At 43.5% G+C, this 19,833-nt stretch overlaps 1 protein-coding gene across 2 annotated transcripts in view; it reads right to left on the reverse strand.

Annotated features, from left to right (window-relative positions):
- Positions 1 to 1,333: 1,333 nt before the first annotated feature.
- tenm2a (teneurin transmembrane protein 2a) overlaps positions 1,334 to 19,833 on the reverse strand; it is a 106,719-nt gene continuing 88,219 nt past the window's right edge. For both annotated transcript variants that reach the window (XM_042418677.1, XM_042418676.1), the window contains exons 14-34: positions 19,477 to 19,596; positions 17,510 to 17,771; positions 16,959 to 17,226; positions 15,610 to 15,753; positions 14,696 to 14,945; positions 14,284 to 14,304; positions 13,910 to 14,139; positions 12,478 to 12,632; positions 12,069 to 12,170; positions 11,565 to 11,738; positions 10,585 to 11,228; positions 10,084 to 10,259; positions 7,471 to 7,706; positions 7,072 to 7,368; positions 6,269 to 6,826; positions 5,892 to 6,161; positions 5,280 to 5,690; positions 4,978 to 5,088; positions 4,415 to 4,682; positions 3,898 to 4,028; positions 1,334 to 3,761 (exon numbers count right to left, since the gene is read on the reverse strand). In XM_042418677.1, the coding sequence (XP_042274611.1) occupies positions 3,024 to 3,761; positions 3,898 to 4,028; positions 4,415 to 4,682; positions 4,978 to 5,088; positions 5,280 to 5,690; positions 5,892 to 6,161; positions 6,269 to 6,826; positions 7,072 to 7,368; positions 7,471 to 7,706; positions 10,084 to 10,259; positions 10,585 to 11,228; positions 11,565 to 11,738; positions 12,069 to 12,170; positions 12,478 to 12,632; positions 13,910 to 14,139; positions 14,284 to 14,304; positions 14,696 to 14,945; positions 15,610 to 15,753; positions 16,959 to 17,226; positions 17,510 to 17,771; positions 19,477 to 19,596 (5,566 nt within the window). In that variant the 3' untranslated portion in view covers positions 1,334 to 3,023. The remainder of the gene's footprint in view (positions 3,762 to 3,897; positions 4,029 to 4,414; positions 4,683 to 4,977; positions 5,089 to 5,279; positions 5,691 to 5,891; positions 6,162 to 6,268; positions 6,827 to 7,071; positions 7,369 to 7,470; positions 7,707 to 10,083; positions 10,260 to 10,584; positions 11,229 to 11,564; positions 11,739 to 12,068; positions 12,171 to 12,477; positions 12,633 to 13,909; positions 14,140 to 14,283; positions 14,305 to 14,695; positions 14,946 to 15,609; positions 15,754 to 16,958; positions 17,227 to 17,509; positions 17,772 to 19,476; positions 19,597 to 19,833) is intronic.

A 19,833-nucleotide genomic window follows, 5' to 3' on the forward strand; every position in this document is an offset into this window, starting at 1 on the left:
CATTTATTTAACAGCTTATGTTACTTTGACAACTAAGATTTCACGTACAAAACACACTATCATTTTAGAAAATATGATGCTCATAAATTGAAGCGGTTAAAATTAGTTCCACCTTGACCAAAAATAACCTAAAAATATGTTTATGTTAAACTTGCAGTGCGGAACTTTTACATACAAACGAACGTCCGTTAAATTCAAGCCCTTGCCAAACGAATTCACACAATGCTAATTAAACCTATCACCGCCAGATAAAGCTCTTTGGATTCCACAGTATACAGAATTTTTAAATCTCATGTCAGGAGGGACATTCCCGTTTGGATGCACACCCAGAGAATTCCACCAGTTGAGGCGGCTAACTTCCGGTTAGCCCTCTGCTAACTTGAGTTGGGATAAAATAATTGAATAGTGCGGCTCTTCTACACTTTCCAAATGCTATCGGACCGAATGATCAAATTCTATTTAGCGGAGGTTGTGTGACGCTCGAGGCAATTTGTCCACCGTTTTAGAGCCGCCACAGCGTAAGCTACGACGTAGCATATGACGCAAGCACATGTTGACAGTGTTTTTGTAATTGCTCTCACTGCCAGAAGAGGGAGACAGAAATCCAGTTTTAATGCTTCAGTAATAATAAAATCAAATAACACTGATAGAGGAAATTCTTTATGAGTACGTTTGATGGTATCGCATAGTATAGTATAGTATAGAATAGTATATGAGTAGAGTATGTTTTGTTGTTAATACTTATGTACTTTTGCTTTTTAATGCATTTTGAATGCAGGACTTAAATATGTAGTGTGGTATTGTTATTTATGTTAGTGATCAAAATACCTTCCACCACTTCTAACATTAGAGAGATGCATCTAAAATTCAATAGAACGGATCAATAGAATAGAATAAAATCATTCCAGGTAACATTTATAACAAACATTTATCTGTAAGCATTTGAAGTTAGGGGTGATCTCAGTGGATATGCATCTGAACTGCTGTTGTCAAAAATATTGGCAGCTATGTATGTGCATTCAGAAATGTGAGCAATATGGTTGGAAGAGGAAAACAGCAGTTGTGTGTGGTTTATTTTACTTTTTCAACACAGAAAACCTGGAGCAAAAATGGACTTTACCTGTGAGGTTGATGCACAATTAACAAAGAAGGAAGCAACTTGTTTTAAACAATGGAGCTGTCTGGTGTACCAACAGCTATCTAATAATGTTTTTGAAATGCAGCTAATGCGAATGTATGTCAGTCAAGTCTGGTGGAATTTGCTATCATGAAAAGAACATCAATCATTTTATAATGCAAAAATGAGATGAAAGTGAACTACACATCGCTCAGGTGAAGTAAACAATTATGTTTTATTGATAAGGTTCTCAGAAGAGTCTCGTTTCAGTGAATGTATAAGAATCATCCTTTGATAATACTGATTTGGTACATTATGACATCCAGCACGAGTCTCTTCACAGTGAGAGGGATCCATTACTGCTACTGCTGTTGGGATCTAGGACAGAAATATCTCTGCTTCCAAACAAAAAAACAGTCAAAAACAACAAACTGGGGATTGATATTGTAGATATGGAATATTAGAGTGCCACAAAACTCTAGAGTAGTAAGACCAGCTAAAGATTTTGCACATTACAAGCCACTTCCTCTTAGAAATATAAAACTTGATATTCTGAACAATATTCTACTGTGCTGCATAAAGGTAGGTCTATACACTGTACATCGAAATATATTTTGAAAAAAAAAAAAAAAAAACAGATTTCACAGTTTTAAAGACTTTATTTAAAGTATAAACCGTTTTTTTAAACACTTTATTACATAAATTATTCTTTTTGAGAGTGACTATTATTTGCCCTGGCAGAAAACTGAAATTAATACAAAAACAAAATGAACATTTCTTACATATTTTACAAAAGAAAATAAACTCATCCATTAAAGTTCATTTTGAATAGAACTGGTGACTCATTCATGATTGTCATATAGTACTAAGAATAAATAAATAAAAAAGAATAAAATGAAATAAATACTAACTTAGCATGTTTTCTGGACTCTGTGAGTGGTGTGTTTGATCGTTCTGTACAGAAGTGCCTTGGTGAAAGTCTCACAATTCTACCGCGACTGAAACGTACAAAACTACGGCATCTACAGTATACGCAACATCCTGAAATTTAGTGTAGTTGGACACATATGTAGTAATATGATTCTTCTCCCCATTTCAAAATAAACAATGCTGTGTGATACCACTGTCCACAAATATAGCCATCATTTTTTTGACTTTGTTTTTTTAAAAAGTTTTTTTTTTTTTGTCCATTAACAGCTCGGATTTGTTCAAGGATGCCGTTAGCTTGTGTGTTGCTTGGTTGGATGTGTGCTGCCTCAGCAGCAGAGGACTGGTCCGTGGTGGACGATGGGAGGCCTGAGACAGGGAGACGACTCATAGTATTGGACGAGCTTTAACATTGCCTTGTATGTCGCTGTTTATGACGTCCTCCTTTAATGTGTAGTTGTAATGGCGGCACTCTGGGGTGGCTTTGTCTCCACTTTGGTCCCTTTTCCTTTAGTGTCTATTAGAGACAGACAAGCCTTCACCGCAGAGGCCAGCACAGAACAACTTCACTGTGTGTTCAGTAGCTGTCATGGCCGCTCTCAGTGTGACCCAAAAAATATGGGCGAAAATATCAATATCTTTTTTAAAAAGGGGAATCTTCTTATTCATTAAGCAACAGTTCAGTTCTTCAGTGCTTTTTAAGTTGTTCAAAGTTTTTTTTCAAAAAACAGAACCGTTTGACTAAACTTTAAATTTTTTGCCTGTGGCAGTAAAATTAACAATAACATGTTTTCTGTTGAGTCATTCTTTTCAAAAGTTCCCTGCAGCGTTCCGTGAGTAACCCCATTTGTTGGTTAATTCTCCATGGGTTTTGAGAGGAGTAGGGTCGAGGAGGCTGGGTAGGAAAAAGGAGCAGGATCTAGAGAAGTGAGTGGGAGAGGGGGAAGAGTCTGCCCTTCAAGCGAGTTCAGGTGGGCTGTTACCTCTTGCCCATCTCGTTCTGTCTGAGGAACTGGATGTTGTTGCTGCTGTCAGCCAGTTCTGGATACTGCTCCACAGGCAGTACATAGTAGCCATCGTAGCCCTGTACTCTACCTGTTGTTAGGAGCTGCTGTCTCTCGCCCTCCGTCCAGAGGCGACTGCCTCCCTTCCCATCCCTGGCCCTCTGCTGTTCCTTGGCCCAGGCCCCAGCCAAGGCCCTCTGCCTGGCCAGCTCCAACAGTCTGACCTTTTCCTCATCCACCACGTCCACAGCGAGTCCGTACCGAACGCTCAGTACAAACGACGGCACAGCAAACTCCACAGTCACTCCTCTTCTCGACCGGCCGCTAACCGTCACATTAATGCCGCTCTCTAGTGACTTGCGCCCGTTGGTAAGCCCCAGCGCCAACAGGTCGCTGTCAGCAGAGCCCACTTTCACAAAGTAGTGACAGTCCTTCCCGTCCTGGGTGTAATGGGTGCCTTCCAGGTACTGGGCGCCATTCAGCACCAGAGCCACTTTACGGCTGTCATCACTGGCCAAGGCTGACACGCCAGCCACCACTCTGCCCTCCTTCAGTGCCAGCATTACACCGCGGCCTATGATGGGGGTGCTGGTGCCGAACCAGTGGCCAGGCTTGTCCTTGCGTCTGCGACGTTCCTTGTTGAGGAGACGACCCTCCAGGGCCATGAACGCCTGGTTGTGACGCTCTGCAGCCTGCTGCACGCCAGTGATGAGCTACACAAGAAAGAGTATTAAAAAAAAAAAGTATCAGAATGAAAATTCATGATAAAAGCTGAATCACTACAATGGGTTTAATATTGGATTTCATGAGGAGAATAGCCATATTTTCTTTGTGCACAGCAGACCGTACCTGTCCGTTCTCACAGTGCTGGGTGGCCTGCAGCTCATATGGTGGCTCCACAAAGTAGAGCGAGTGTCGAGGGAACCCAGGGATTATGTTACTGAGCTGGAAGCCAAACATCACCAGCCAGCTCTTCACATCTACAACAGCAGATAGGGTGGAAATTACCTTGCTGAATGACAAAGTTAAACATGGTGGCAAATGAATCATTTTTTTACCATAAAAAACTGACAGTGTGTTTGCTTTTGTGTCTCAGCTGGTGTTATGCAATTCTATTAGCTGTGCCAGCTGTAGTACAATGTTGCATTAACTATTTTGCCCATAACAATCAGATTTTTTTGCACATTAGAGATATCGTTGATAATGTCAGGGCATAACAAGCTAAGTTGAGCTTATAGTGGTGATCTACATGTGCCTGTATGTTTACTTTGTCAATTCTTTTAAATAAGGCATTCATTGTGTCTGTTGTAGTGAAGTTTTTGATATGCCAACATGTACACCATATTTATACATATCAATCCTCTACCTGTGACGTAATTTTTCACATCCAGCATGTCACTGAGGGGGTTGTTGTTCTTGAACATGTACAGATTAAAGGGAGAGGGATCTTTCCCTATCTTGGGCCAGATGCTGTAGTCTGGCGAAGTCCAGCGCCCAGCCAGGACGTCGTAATCCCGTTGGGTGAAATGGACTAGCTTAGTCAAGGGGTCGTAGAGACCTCCGTGGAATCCAACCACCAGCTGGAACTCTGGGTTAGAGTCGAGGTACACCTCTCCGTAGGCTGTGTACTGCACCTGGGTGACATAAACAGAGCCAGTTTGCTTTTAGTGATTCTCAGCTCTTCTTCTGATGGAAAGGTCAGGGTCAGTAACAGACCAGCGTCCCTGAAGCTGATAAGGAATTAGTGTCTGGTACAAGGACACTTTGGCACGGCAGATGGCAGGAGCATTTGCATTATGCAGTCTTTTTTTCACCATTTTTATTTGTGTATCAGCACAAAAAGGAGGAATAATGGAATGAGGAATAACACCGTTTTCATGGCAACCATAGCAATACCATCTCATGATTCAAGGCCACTTTGAGTATTACCTGTTTGATCATCTGTCCATTGCTGCTGAAGACAGCCAGGGGTGTGCCAGTGTTGTCAGAAGCTATATAGTATTCTTCTCCGCTGCTCACTTCCATGGCAAACAGGTGACCCTGATCATGAGATAGTCAGAAATTCAGTTTTTAGTTCATTTTTATTATGTTCCAGGATAAAGCTTTTGCCATAAGTTGCAATGCTATTGCTCTAACAACAATATTTATAAGTATGTAAACTTTCATCAAGTTTCTCAGACAAGATATTCAGTATTTGCTCATATATGGTAATATAAGAACAGGACGCCTACCTGCAGGTCATAGTAGAGCGAGGAGATGTCTGAGCTGGAGTGGTTAAAAATGTGTGTGACCCTGGTTGGGTGGTTTAGATCAGCGTAGAAGAACTGTAGATGCTGTCCCAGGCTGTTCCTTGTGGAGACCCTGCGGCCCAGCCCGTCGTAGTGATACACAACACTCCAGCCGCTGGGGCCTCGATTGTAGGCCCTCAGCAGCTGACCTTTCGAGTTATAGTCAAAGACGTCTGAACCACGCTGGCTGAGGTAGCCGTCTTCATCCAGCCGGTACTGGACATCTCCCAGGCGTGTGATGCGATCTCGGAGGTCATAGCGGAGTGGCAAGATCCGGGCACTGTTCCCAGGGTTCAGGAGATGGAGGTTGCCGTTCAGGTCATAGCTGTAGCGCCAGGTAGACCAGTCATTCACCTGAATAAAACAACAAGATTTATAAATATGATTCAATCAGTTTTTTGCCTCTGTTAGAACCAACTACTTCACACAATAATAAGTTCAGAGTGTAATGTCAGTGATAGATTAGTTTCTGAGCTATATTAGCTGTCATGAAGACTTAAGCTTCTAAAGACAGAAATCCTCAAAATACCAACTCTCTCCACACAGAATATTCACCTTGACGCCGCTGAGCTGTCCGTCTCCATCATAATCATAGCGGTACTGAGTGGTGTTGGCGTAGGGCCCGATTTTGAGCTCCCTCTTCACCACTCGTCCCATGCTGTCGTATTGCACTGTCATCCAGTACATAAGTGAACGGAAGATCTCGTACTGGACCTCCTTGATGCGACCGTGGGTGTCGAAATGCTTACTCAGCGTCATGACGGCTGTGGTGATGATCTGATTGATGTCATAGTAAATGACCCCAAACTTTCCAAAGTGCTCCACCTATAGGAGGGACAGAAAAGTTTAGAGAAAAGGTGAGTCCTCGGGCAGCCAAAAAGGTTTTTGTACATCAATGCTCAAAATGATTGAAATAGACAACATTTCTGCACCTTGCCAGAGATCTCATCATATCTGTAGAGGTCAACGGGCAGTGGTGTCTCGCTGATGACTGGCTTCATGCTGGCGATACGGAAGCTGTTGTCGTGGTAGGTGTAGTCGAACCTCGCGTTGACCATTCCCTCCTCACTGAAGCGGTAGATCTGCTTGTCTATAAGCGGGCCCATTTTACGATAGCGGATGGTGCATGAAAAGCCCCCGCTCTGCAGATTGACCATCTTCAGCACACCAGCTGTCTCATCGTAGCCGAAAGTGACAGCAGTGCTGTCGTACACAATCTCTGACAACTTGGCCAGCTTGCCGTACTTGTAGAGGACACGGCGGCCGGTGCCCAGGTAATGTGTGGCCTGGGGCCTGCCGTCCTCACTGAAGTCATGGATAATGGAGGCGTTGCTCTCTGGGGGGTTGTAGGTGTTGCGGATGTAGCCCACTGACACGTGTGTGAACATGGTGTGGCGAGCTACGCTGGGCATGGTGACAGCTGTGACCCGACCTGAGGCGTCAAACTCAAAGACGTACTGTCTTTGGCTCTGCAGGAGCAGCACCATGGACTGGAAGCGAAGACAGAGTCAAAATATGGATTAGTATAATAGCATTATGAACGGGTGACTTGCCTCCTGTGAAATAGGACCAGGAGTAATTTGCTCTCAGCTGAAAAATTTGAATCTTCATAACCATGAAAATGATGTATTATATTACTCAGTTCTACAGTCCAAATTACTATTCATTCTTGCAATTTCCTTGTCTTGGTGAGATTTCATTCTTAGATGACAGTGTTAGTGATAAATGGACTTACTTTGTCAAGGTAGCTGTAGCTCCACACCTTCCCATCCACAAAAGAACGAGACAGGATGCGTCCCTGGGGGTCAAACTCTGTCCTCTCACTCATGCTCCCCCTCTGCAGCCCAACAAGCTGTCCGGTGGTAGAATAGGACACATTCACCACTGCCAGACTGCTGCTGGGCAACCACATAGCCGGCCGGCCTTGAGCGTCATACATGATACGCAGCGTGAACTTGCGGTGATCGTCGTAAATCTTCTCTGTGCGTGTGTTGCGGTCGAAGTCAATTGAGAGGAGGTTGCGGCCATGAGCCTAAAAAAAGGGCAAAGTGGAGAGGTTAATTTGAAATATTTCTGAGCTTTACTTGATGCTGAAATGTAAGGGCTGTTAAATATCTAGATTTAAATGACTCACCCTTAGCTTCCTGCCAAACACGGTGACCTTTCCCTTGGTCTGCTCCTTGCGCAGACGCCACTCAATGGAGTTGAGGCCATTGTCTGTTGGCAGGGTGATGTTCCTGCGACCAATCGTAGGGCTGACAGAACCTGCCAGGATGTGGGGCTCAGTGTGGAAGCTGATGCCCATTCCGTTGGCGTACATCACTCTCAGGGTCCCGTTGTTGCACAGCTGGTAACTGTTCCTTACCTGGTCTATAGAGGGAGACAAGTGAACATACTGTAAGACAGGCAAAGCACGAAGTCAAGGATTGCATTAATTTCCTGTCTACTTCGGAATTAATGTCAAACCCAAATCCCAGCAAATCTATTAACCAAAGCATTAGGTTGGGATCAGACATAGTGAGGGAAATAGTGCTGAGCTCAGGAAACAAAAATCCTGCAAGCATTGAAAAGTATTCTTTAGTTAGGAAGGTCAATTTCTAAGTTAACTGGCCTGCAAATATCAGTGTAATAGAAATGATAGCAGCTGGCTGAAATTTCACCCTTAGAAAAAGGAAATTGAGAATTACCAATCCACTATTCTTTGTTTCAGTTTTTTTTTTAAATGATGACACGAAAGTTTTTAACTTTCTGTCTGACATCACATGATTTTGTGCTCTCATTTAAGTTCAGTCAGATTCTCTAAGCTCTGTGCTTATCTTCTTATAACTTTGTATGATTTTTCCTTCACAACCTTATTTAGCCTCACAGCATTTTTCATTGGGTTCAAGGGAAAAAAAGACAGAAGCATTTGACTATTTGGATCCTATCCCTACTCCTCCCACTCCTTCTATGGGACATGGCTGACTGCAGCTAAAGAGAGTACTGGAGTAAAGGCTATGTTAACAGACCCAAATGTTTCCATAACATTAAAAATGCATACTCAACCTGCCTATCAGAGACAATCACAGCTAATTTGAGTGAATGCTCACTTCTGTCAACACGCCTACCAACATCTGACAAATGTTCCAGGAAAGGAGTTACTGATGCCTGAAACTGGCGCATCAAGGAAAACACATTTTAAGCAGGTGGTGTATGTTCTGCTCTACTAAAACAAAGCTAACTAGAAGTGGAAAAATTTGTCAGTGAGAAAGAGATCATGCCTTGAAAATATTTGTGCCTGATTCGACTGAATCTTATTCTTACAAAATAATCTGAATGAAAACTGATATCTCTCTTCTATCTCTGCATCTCTACAGTGTAATGATTCACTCTCAAACACAAGAATGGAAACAGATAAGCCCCTGCCTAATGCTGAGGCTAAAATTTCCCTCTGGTGTCTGAAAACAGGCGTCTTAATCACAAAAAAATGATTAAACGTATGATAAAATTGTTTTCAGCTCAGAGATATCTGACAGACGCAGAGGGTGTGCGTGTGGTGGTGGTGGGGGATCTTTTTATTTCATTTACAAAAAGGTGAGGGGATCAGATGGTGTCTCCCTTTGAAGCCCCACCATAAATGACAGTAATCCATAAGGCCAATTTGTAATAAAGCTCCAGGCACATTTTAACAATGCCTCAAATAGACAAGTGAAGCCTTTTCCACTGACTTGGCAGCAACAGCCTTTAGATAAATCTTCTCTGCTCTCTCTGTCTGAACAACCTCGTAATATAACAGAAGTGAGGGAGAGACAGAGAGAGAGAGAGAGAGAGAGAGAGAGAAATGAGAGCTGGAGGGCCAAGAGAATTCACTGTGCAGGAGTTAATGAAGAGAGCGAGAAAGAGCGGAAGAGAGGGAGATGGTTAAGTGAGTATGTCAGCAGAGAGCTGTGCTGAAACCCACACAGTGCAGTGGAAACCTTAAATGACTTACAGCTCTGTGAACATCTCTCGCAGGTGGATCACTGAATACATCTACAGCTTATTCTCTCTGAGACCTTTGGACTTAAACAGCCTGCAGTCTGAATTCATACTTCTTGTCATGCCATTCGCTCTGGTCAGAGGAAGAGAGATAAGTATTCTCCTTCTTCTTCCTCTCTAAACAGACCAAATAAGCTAAGGGATCATGGGAACTGGCTGAGAGCTGTATGTTGGTGCTTGTGTGATTCTGTGCGTGTGTGTGTGTGTGTATGTGTGTAAGAAGAAAGCTTGAGGGATGAGGAGGATTCACTCTACATGAGTTAATGAATTTTGCTGTGATGATATTCAAAAGCAGGATGATCCCAGTTGGGATTAACAACTATATATTGGTAATTTTACTCCATGAGAGGGAGAGAGAAAGAAGGCTGAACATAGGGAGTAGGGAAGGAAAATGATCTCCTGGTCTGTGCACATAACTGAATGAAAATTACAAGACTTTCAATTAGAGTCATCACCACAGTGTTTGTGAATACTAAGATTAATTAGTTCTAGAGTTTGTGTGTGTCTCTTTAAAGCATTGATACAATATGAACAGGCTCATCTTTATCTACTCAAAGTATCACTAATGAACAACATTCATATTAAATTCTGAATTGTACTGCCTTGTGTTGATGATGACTTGAGCTCAGCATTTGTCCACCTCTGTGCCACATAAAAATTACATTAAAAATTCATGACCGGCTCGTTTCCTACTGTATGTCCTGTACGTATGTGCTGAGTGTGTCTCTACCTTGCACGACGGTGTACGAGGCTTCCACAGAGGACAGGTTGGTGATGACGGTGACATCGTCGTCTCTGCTGGAGCTCTCGATGTCGATGTTGATGGAGCGCTCAATCTCGCGGTGGAGGCTTGTCACCATGCCTGTGGGATATGTCACGTTGGTCAGGCGGCCCTCGCTGTCGTATCTGGGAGAGGGGAGATTGCAGTCACGGTGATTTGCAGGGGAGAAGTGCATGTTTATACTTACACCATATATATGCTACACACACACACACACACACACACACACACACAGCAATGTGCCAGAGAGGAACATAACAGGACATCTTACAGGAATTGTTGTTTTAAAAACTAACATTGGGGGGCAGCAGTATACTGTGTGAAGAAAACAGGGAATGCAACAGAACATGATGAGCAAAGCCTGTGAAATTCATTCATTTAGATACATAGAAAAGTGGTTGAAATATACAGACACATTCAGACACCTTGTCCACTATCACACACACTCACTGGTAAAAGGTGGTCCATCCAGTCTCATCAGCTTTGGTGGCCAGGAGGCCTGTGTTGCCACTGTAGCCCATCAGAGCCACCTCCTGGCCCAGGGCCGACACGCTACGCAGCCCTCCAGTGGGGTCCAGTCCCAGAGTCACCACTTGATTCTCCGGCAGCAGCACCAGTCTGAGCAGGCCGGCTCCTCCTCCTTGGCCCAGGCCTTCCCTCCTCACCTTAACTGTATTGTTGCAGTTGTCCACCAGTATGGCCAGCTCTCCGTCGGGACCATAGGTGAAGTTGTAAAGCGGCTCCCCAGTCACAAGGCTAATTGTCTGGATGTGAAGCCCCTCCCCATTGAAGACATATAGCTCCTGTTCCCTCGGCGATGCAACCTCATACTGCGCGCCCCCAGATCCTCCGTATCCCACGCTTGAGACGGCAGGGCCGGGTCGATTGGCTCGCACAGCTCTGATGCGTATGTTGTTGAGGTCTGCGATGAAAAGTGTCCCATCAGGGGACACGGCCAAGGAAGTGGGGGAGTTCAAGCCGGCGTCTGGGGCATAACCGTCGTCACCGTAGAAGCAGTTGCAGTTGACATCATTCTTGCAGTCACAGTCGGAGGCGGCACCAGCCAGGAGAGAGATTTCTCCATTAGTGCTCACCTAAGAAAAATGCACAGACAGAAAATGGAAGAGAACAAAGGGTTAATGATCGGATTGAAAAAAGTCACCACTCTATGAAAGAAAATCCATTACCAAAAGCAAAATTCATTTTCAGTTATCAAAACGGAGGACTAGGAAAAAAGGGCCTGAATTGAATGTAGTGTCTGGAGATCTGAAACAATCTCAGAATATCTTAAAAAAAAAAAAAACACCCACACAGCCTATCCAGCTGTGCTGTCTGTTTTGCAAGCCAAGAAAATAACGTTAAACTAACAAATTCACTCTAAAACAACCAGACATCCAGACAAATGTGTACAATATGTCTCCCTCTCATACCTGTCTAACTCGGTTGATCTTTTTCTCATCTGTCTCAGCGATGTAGAGGATGCCGGTGTGGGACAGGGCGATGGCTGTGGCGCTCTCTAGGGCAGAATGGATGGCCAGCTTACTGAGGCTGTAGTCGATCCCCGGCACTTGGCAATGCATCGGCCGCCCCGCTATGATGCTCACCTGTAAGGCAACAACAGAGAAGTCATACATCCACGATCAAAACAGTAATAATTCCACAAATGTGTAGAGATGTTAGCATTGGTTAGCTACTGAAATAGTGCAGATAACACTTAACTAAAGTCCAGAAAGTCGAACATTCCTTGAGCTAATTAATCGGTAATGTTGCCACCACTGCAAAACTTTTAGCATGACAAAACTATGTTAGAATTTGAACTTTTACTTCTAAGTTGGTTTGACAGAGCCTAATTGGGATAAAATCCTGTCAAAACCCTATGGTGAGTACCCACTGTAAGGGGTTTTGCAGTGGTGATCCAGCCTTGTGGTACAGACCTGGTGGTTCTCAGTGATGCGTAGGATGACATTATTTTCCAGGACATATAGAGAGTTGTCCATGGGGTTCACTGCTAAGTCCGTAGGCCACTCCAAACGCACCTGGTAGGCAGATAGAAGAAGTTTTACATGAGATTATATCCATGCTGATGGAGGCGTTTTGAAAGGATGCCAAGGCTCAGACAAGTCTCCTCTTCATTTTTTTAAGTGACTGCAGTCCGCTCTCTCTTTTGATCCATCCATTTATCCACGGACACTTTAATCCTTCCCTAAATCAGTCTCTCCCTGACCCCCCTGGCTGGCTGCTGTCCACACAATCATCATAGCTCAGCACTCATGGGGTTGTTAGGCCATCATCTATCACGCCATCACCTCTTGTCTCTTCTTCACTTCCACCTAACTCTCTTACCTGGCTGACGTCCATGCTGGTGTCACAGCTCAGTGGCCGTACAGCAGTCAGATCGTTGGCCCCCAGCAGAGTGGAGATGATGCCGTTCTGGTCCACCTTACGGATCATGGTGGCATCCACAAAGTACATCAGCCCATTTTTATCCACCGCGATACCTGTCAAAGCGGAGATGAACACCATGAATGACGACTCATAATTCATAACAGTGTCGGGCAACCCATCGACATTTTAAGTCAATTAAACTTCACTCTTTCCACTGACTGAGAACATATAGCAGCCCTGACAAGCTGAATTGCTCAATGCTTCATCGAATGAGAGGGAAGAAAGTGATGGAGCGGGTACTGAACTGTTAGGGAAGTGTTAGTTTTGGGATGAGTCATCGGGATGTGGAGCTGAGCTGATGCTCCTCCAAGAGGACAGGTAGACTGCAAACTGATTTTTTTTTTTTTTTTTTTAAAGAAAAAGCGCTGACTCCACTTTCCTCCTTGGTGTCCCCTCCCTGCATTTGTTTTTGTTACCCCCACCTTTCTGCTTTTCATTTGTTTCTTTCCTCTCTCTTTCTATCATTTACCAGCGGTGCAGTGTCAGCCTTGCCGGTCTAACAGGCAGCAGGAATTCAGACAGGTGTGTTTGTTCTAGGCAACTGTGCCCCAAAATAACTTCTAGATGCACTGAGATACACAACAACAGATGGAGGATACAGCGAAGGGCACAGAGTAATGAGAGAGAGAGAAAGAGAAAGGGAGAGAAAGACAGAGGAGAAACAGGCAGAGAGAGGGCAAGCTGATGTGCGCTGGCTGGCTTTGCCTGTGTGACAGGTAAGTGTATCAGTGGTTCATTCTCTTCTCCTCTACCTCTCCCATCGTCGCTCACAAACATCATCTCAACACACCCACACACACATACTGTATATATACTAACATCTACAGTTCCACATGTGCACACGCTTGTGTCATTGACGGGAAATGTGACAGTGTGACATCCTTGACAGTTTGGTGTCACAATGTTCTAAGATCCAATAATCCACAAAAATAATTCCATTAATAAGTTTAACATTAACCTGGTTTATAACCTCCTTCTGTCCCTGTCCTGCTTTAGTTGAGTCACATGATGAGTCACATGATGAAAAAAAAAAAAAAAGATATTCTGATCAAGAAAAATTGAAAGCACCTATAATTTACATGTGTTGTGCACTGAACTGCGGCTCATGATCTACTGTATGTCCAAGTCCGCCTGAGAAAACACCTCTCAAGAAATGAAAATAATGAAAACCACTATCCTCCAGTTATCTTCATTCATCATTTGATTACATGAAAATCTGAAGAATGAACTCAAACACAATAAATTAACATAATAGCGGTTCTGTAATCATGACTAAGTATATAGTTTATAGACCCGTCTGGCCTCATTGCACTTCCTCTCTGTGGCTCACCTTTGGGGCTCATAAGCGTAGCTTCAGTGGCTTTTCCGCCGTCGCCGCAGCGTTCATCAAAGGGCAAGCACTGCTCTCCTGTCCCAGCCACAACCTCAGCATTGTCCGACAGCAGCCGGCCACCAGTTAATGAGCGAACGCGGTAAATTCGTCGGGAGTTGGTGTCTGAGATGAACAATGCCCCAGATACTGGATCCACCGCCAGGAAGTACTTATGGGTTGGATTATTACTGCGGGGACAGAAAAAGAAAAAGATTGTAATGTCAGTGAATAGCTTGGTTTTATGTTTTGGATGACGACGGATTCAAGTACGTTCTCTATTGTTGCTGGAATGTTCACTCAAAACTTTGAATCTATCATTATGAGCATCTTACCTGTGTCTGAAATCTTTGTTCCTTCAAAGGAGAGAGCGAGATAAAAGCACAAAAAAACCAAATGTTAATTCACACAGTCTGTAGAGAGCAGCCTACAGAGAGAAACACAAAGCTGCCTGTGGTGTGAACAGCAAAATTTAAACATAGGTAAAAACACCCTAGAGAAATTGTATCTGGCGCAGTGCATAAGTCTGCTTCAATCTTGTCATCCCCAGTGTCTCACCTCTTTTGTTTTTTTTTTTTATTCCAGAGAGGATGCAATCCTACATGTCTATGTACTGCAAACAACTCATCTTTTTGCCTTCTTACTCTCATCTAATCAGCTTTTCTTTTTTCTATTACTATTTCTCCTGCAACCTCAAAAAAAATTACTTTTCTTTCTTCACCTTTCCTCTCCATAATTGATTTTTACCTTAATTCCAGGATGCCAGTTGTGTTCATAGATGGGTAGACCCTGCGTACAAAGTTGAGGTCCCCGACATAGAGGCTGCCATCGATGCCCATGGCCAAGGCGACTGGTGCCAGCAGCTTGTTGCCGTCTGCCAGGCCGTTACAGCTGGGGCAGGAGATACTGCGCCTGCGGCCGTTTCCCATGATACTGGTGATTACTGGGGGCTGCTCGGTCACAAATATGTTCTCCCCGCTTCCTTTATGAAGGATGCCTGGACAGGAGAGAGGATAGGAAAGACAGAGAGAAGCATAGGTAGATTTTTTTTTTCAGTTAAAGGATCTTTGATGCAGCAGAAGCTGGTGGATTATATATTTTGTTATAAAGTAAAATGCACAAGGATTAAAAAAAAGCAGTTTACTGACATACAGTATGTTTATGTGTATGTTCTGTCTACCAGTCTTTCATGAACAGCTGATGTTAGTGACCTTCTATCATTCTAGCATAATATCAGTCTTTATGGTGGCTAAGTGCACCACTTCCAGGAAAAAAACAAACATTAGTCTACTGTGTAGCTGTGATGTGGACAAAGGAGGTGAGACGCCCTGCGGCTACACTAATGGCTGCTGCTGATTGGTCGGTACACATGTTTACTAAGTAGATCTGGCGTGAGTGGATGCGTGAGTCAAACTAGGTGAGACAACACAAGCTCTTCCTGTGAAAATCCTCACTGACAGGTAAAAAGAGACGCCTGGCAACTCCATGTGAAACACAAGAAGCTTAGTGTGGGCTACACCCATCCCAAGACAATAGCAAGTTTAGTGAGATATACAGTACTGTAAACCTGCTACAAATGGGGAAATGGCTAAATATAAACCAGAGGGAAAATGAAGAAAAACTGTCCGTGCAGATTTATATGCATATGTGTGTATTCATACCACTGCGTGTGTTGAGTATATGGTGTTTGTTGAGTGACCAGCCGCCCAGATTGGTGGGATCCAGTTCATAGCCTTGCAGGATAGCTGTCCTCTTCTCCCACAGAATGAGACTGGCACAGGACTCATACTCATAGCCCACCGACACTGCATTTAGGAAAAGTTTGGGGGGACATAGGGAAACAAAGAGGTCAGACACATAAAGAATGATGAAATAAGACCAGAGAATACAAAACATGTAAAAAAAATTAAAATAAACTAAAATAACTTCTTCAAAACATAACCTCCTAAGTTAATTTAAGTTGTGATATGTGCGATACACAGAGAAGCTAGTTAGCGCCTGTACCAAAACCTGCACTAACACCTAACTAACACTCTCACATGCTGCTAAATCAATTAAAAACCTTGTTAATTGGACAGATTGCCCAGTGGGCCTTTCAAACCTACAGGCCACACCGGTTGCCAGAGAGAAAACTCTGCTGGTGGAAACATTATGCACCAATAATGCACGTGTCAACAGTCTCAGACGATAAATGATGATAAATATACAAGTATGGACAGTGTGTGGAGATGAGGTGGATATGTCGAGAATACTCTGAGTGTCTTTGAGTGCCTGTATGTATTGTATGTGTGCATGCGTGTGCGTGTGCTGTTGTGTTCCCACTTGTTAAAAGGAAAAGTGTGTTAACACATCAACTCCAACATGAATCACAGCTGGAGTGCTATTGCCAGCACCTTTTTAGCTTTACTGCAAACAATATTGTAGCATACCTGCACCGGTATCCACTGTTAGTAAAACATAACCTGATATTAAACCACGTAGATGCTTTACATTCTTTGGGAAATGTAAGATTACGGTTACTTTAGAGAATTTTTGAGTGTCTGTAATTTCCCAAACAGTATGCTCCTTATGATTTTAGTCCACACTGAAGCCCCAGATGTCCACTGCATCTGTGGCCTGACAACAGCGTTTGGTTGACAGCATCTGTGAGCGACTGTGACAGCAGAATGTAATAGCACTGAGGCTCCCCTGGACTCCTGCTTGCTGCTCCAGTAGCTACTGCTAACTTGCCCTGATGGCTAATAACCCTTCACCACAGTTACGGCTGGATGGCTGAACCACACACAGCCCCAGTAAAAAATAGACACATGAAAAAAAAAGCCCTTAACTGTGGCTGTACCGCGTAGTGAATGGAGGCTGGGTTTCTGGGTGTATAATCTCTCCTTCAAGCTCCCTAATTAGCACTCTCCCCCTCTGTCATAGCCAGTGCTCCCTTACTGGCAAAGTTTCTAATCTACTCAATGAGTGCAGGGTTAGAAAAATAAAGCCCTTCTCCCTGGATGAAACTCACCAACAGCCTCAGAAAGCCCGTAGACTCTCTGTCCATATGCATCAGTCTTATCCCAAATATAAGTGTAGGCCAGGTTGGGTGAGGCGTGGAACCACTTCTGGAAGAGGTGGCCTTCCACCGCTACCATCAGGTGAACCTTCAGCAGGCCCATAGACACCACGGCTGGGGTCATGGTCACCTTGAGCAGGGAGCGGTAACCCTGGGTCCTGGAGCTTAGGTAGCACAGCTTTAGACTTGTGCCAGGCACCTCGATCTGCTCATGCAGCACCTGGAAGACAAAGAGAGGAGATGACAGGAAAGAGGGATTAGGGGGGATTAGAGAGAGAGGGAGTAATGGGGGTCACGCTTCCACTGACGGCTGAAGGACAAAAAGGGGAAAAAAACAATAGAAGAAATAAAGAAATAGAGAAAGCGGGAGCAAATGGGGGGGGAAAACTATGGAAGCGAAAGGAGAAAGAGAGCTACAAAAGATGGGCATACAGGAAAGTGGGTAGAGCGCGAGGGAACCAGAAGGAAGATTAGCCGGCTGCCAGAGGTCAGTGGTACTGCACCTGTGTCTCCGGTATGATGGGTTTCTCCCCTGGCTTGGAGCTGAAGAAGGAGGAGAGAGGGGATGCAATCACAAGAGGGTCAGGCCTGACGAAGCCGCTCAGGTCACAGCCAGGGATCGTGTTCTCTTCTGTCTTAAGCACCAGAGTGTCCATAGCATAAAACTGGCTCCAGGGCAGCCACACGGTGCGCTCCTGGCTCAGGAAGGGGGCACGCTCGAACCGCAGAGTCAGTGATGCACCACCGTTAGCTATCAGGTCAAACCTGGAGAGGTTTGCAAGAAGAGGATGGGTATGAGGTACAGATGGGGAGTGCTGTGGTGGATGGACTCATACACTGTCAGTGTTTCTCTTCTTCTAATATAACATTTATTCCACTGCTTTAGGAAAAAAAATAACAACAAAAAAATACCTGAAATAAACACATTATATCATTTTCTATACATGTCTAGACAGTCAGTCTAGACATCAGTTAAATGTCTGAAATATGAATAACACAATGTTAGAACACTGGTCTCAGAACAGAAGTGATTTTATTAGACGTTCTCCTTTAACCTTTTGTCACCAATTATGGTTAACATCTGTGGGTTAATGATTAGTGTAGATATAGGTCACATACACATGTTTGTAATTTCTCATGGCAAATAGCAAGAGATTGTGGAACTGCTGAGGCCAAGAGCCTCTAACAACTGGAAGAAAATAGCCCTCATCAAGACTAAACAAGGTCAGGCACGGACATCAGAGCATGTTCATTCAAGTCGCAAGTCTGTGAAACGGGCGAGCAACTGCCCCTGAAATACAAGGTCAATTATTATTATGTTACTCGAAGTTCAGATGTTTCAGCGTCAGCTTGGCCTAACTAGAAGGAAAATACTGCAAAGGAACGGTTGATAAAACTGCAGGGGAGGAGAAAAGTGTTTAAAGACCTGAGACAAGAAACACAGAAGCTGCACATTTAATGAGTGGAGGTCAGTGTGAAGAACCGATGAATCCAAAGTTGAAATAACATGTTATGGACGTCAGCCAGACTTAAATCCATAATATAACATGTAGAGGAAAAATTCAAGAGAAGAGTCAAATTAAAGCAGCCCATGAGGCTCTAAAACTTTCCCCAAAGGAAACTTGAATTCCTGAAGAAGAAATAGAAAGTCATGTCAGGTGAGTTAACCAAATGTGTTTGGAAAGTGGCTGTTAAAGCAAAGGATGGTTTAAAAAGAGTTTTAAGGCTGTTTTTCAGTTTAGTTCTTTAATATTTTTGGTTTCACATATTGTTACATGTATACATATTTTTTTGTTTTTGTTTTTTTACATTTTTGACCCTTTCGGTTAGCCGACAGTAGAGGCAATGAGGAAACAAAAGGGTACGACACGCAACAAAAGGTCCCTGGCTGGATGGTTCCTGTTTGGTCATATGGTATGTGCTACCAGAGCGCTGTATTTTTTAATGGAAGTTCAGTATTATTTAAAATTATATGACATGACAGTAAAGATGATCAATTATGAAAACAAGCTGAGTTTCCACCAGTTGTTCTATGACTGGAACTCTTTGTTGCATTTTGTAGTTTTCATATTTCCTTGCATAGTTTTTCCTTTGTTTTTTTTTTTAATCATTTACATAAATATATCTTCACTTAAGAGACTGTAGTGTTTCAATTCTCAGTTGTGTTGTTCTGGCTAAATACATTTACTCTGCTCTTATTTAAAACGTTCTTCCTCACTGTATCTAATTATTTGCGGCTGCAACAGCCAAGTTTCCTCATGGGATCATTAAGGTTTTCTAATCTAATCTGGGATCATTAAGGTTTTCTAATCTAATCTAATCTAATCTAATCTAATCTAATCTAATCTAATCTAATCTAATCTAATCTAATCTAATCTAATCTAATCTAATCCAATCCAATCATAGAGCCAATGTGGTGAGGTAGTTTCAGAGTTTTCAGCAAGGAGTGCTGGGTAGCTGTTGTACATACATTCCATCCTGCCGTGTCAGCGTGTATCCGTAGTGGGGGTAGTTGACAAAAGACACGTTCACCCCCACCAGAGGGGTTCCATCTGTAGTCAACACCTGACCCCGGATTAGAGATGCCAAACTGGAAGAAGACAGAAGAGACAGAGTGAGGCAGGGATAGTCAATCTATCAGCCCAATCTTTCTAACCATCAATCATCTGGTTTGATTAATCTCTCCATCTTTCAATCATCCAATTTGCCTGTTCATTTATTGCTCTGGTCTTCCACCACTCATTAATTAGAAACAATCAGCAACCCCGCCATCTAGATTAGCTCACGTCAATCATGTAAACAAGCCATGACAGTGCAGATGGATATG

This window comes from Thunnus maccoyii, chromosome 8 (assembly GCF_910596095.1).
Source record: "Thunnus maccoyii chromosome 8, fThuMac1.1, whole genome shotgun sequence".
NCBI classification, from domain to species: Eukaryota; Metazoa; Chordata; class Actinopteri; order Scombriformes; family Scombridae; genus Thunnus; species Thunnus maccoyii.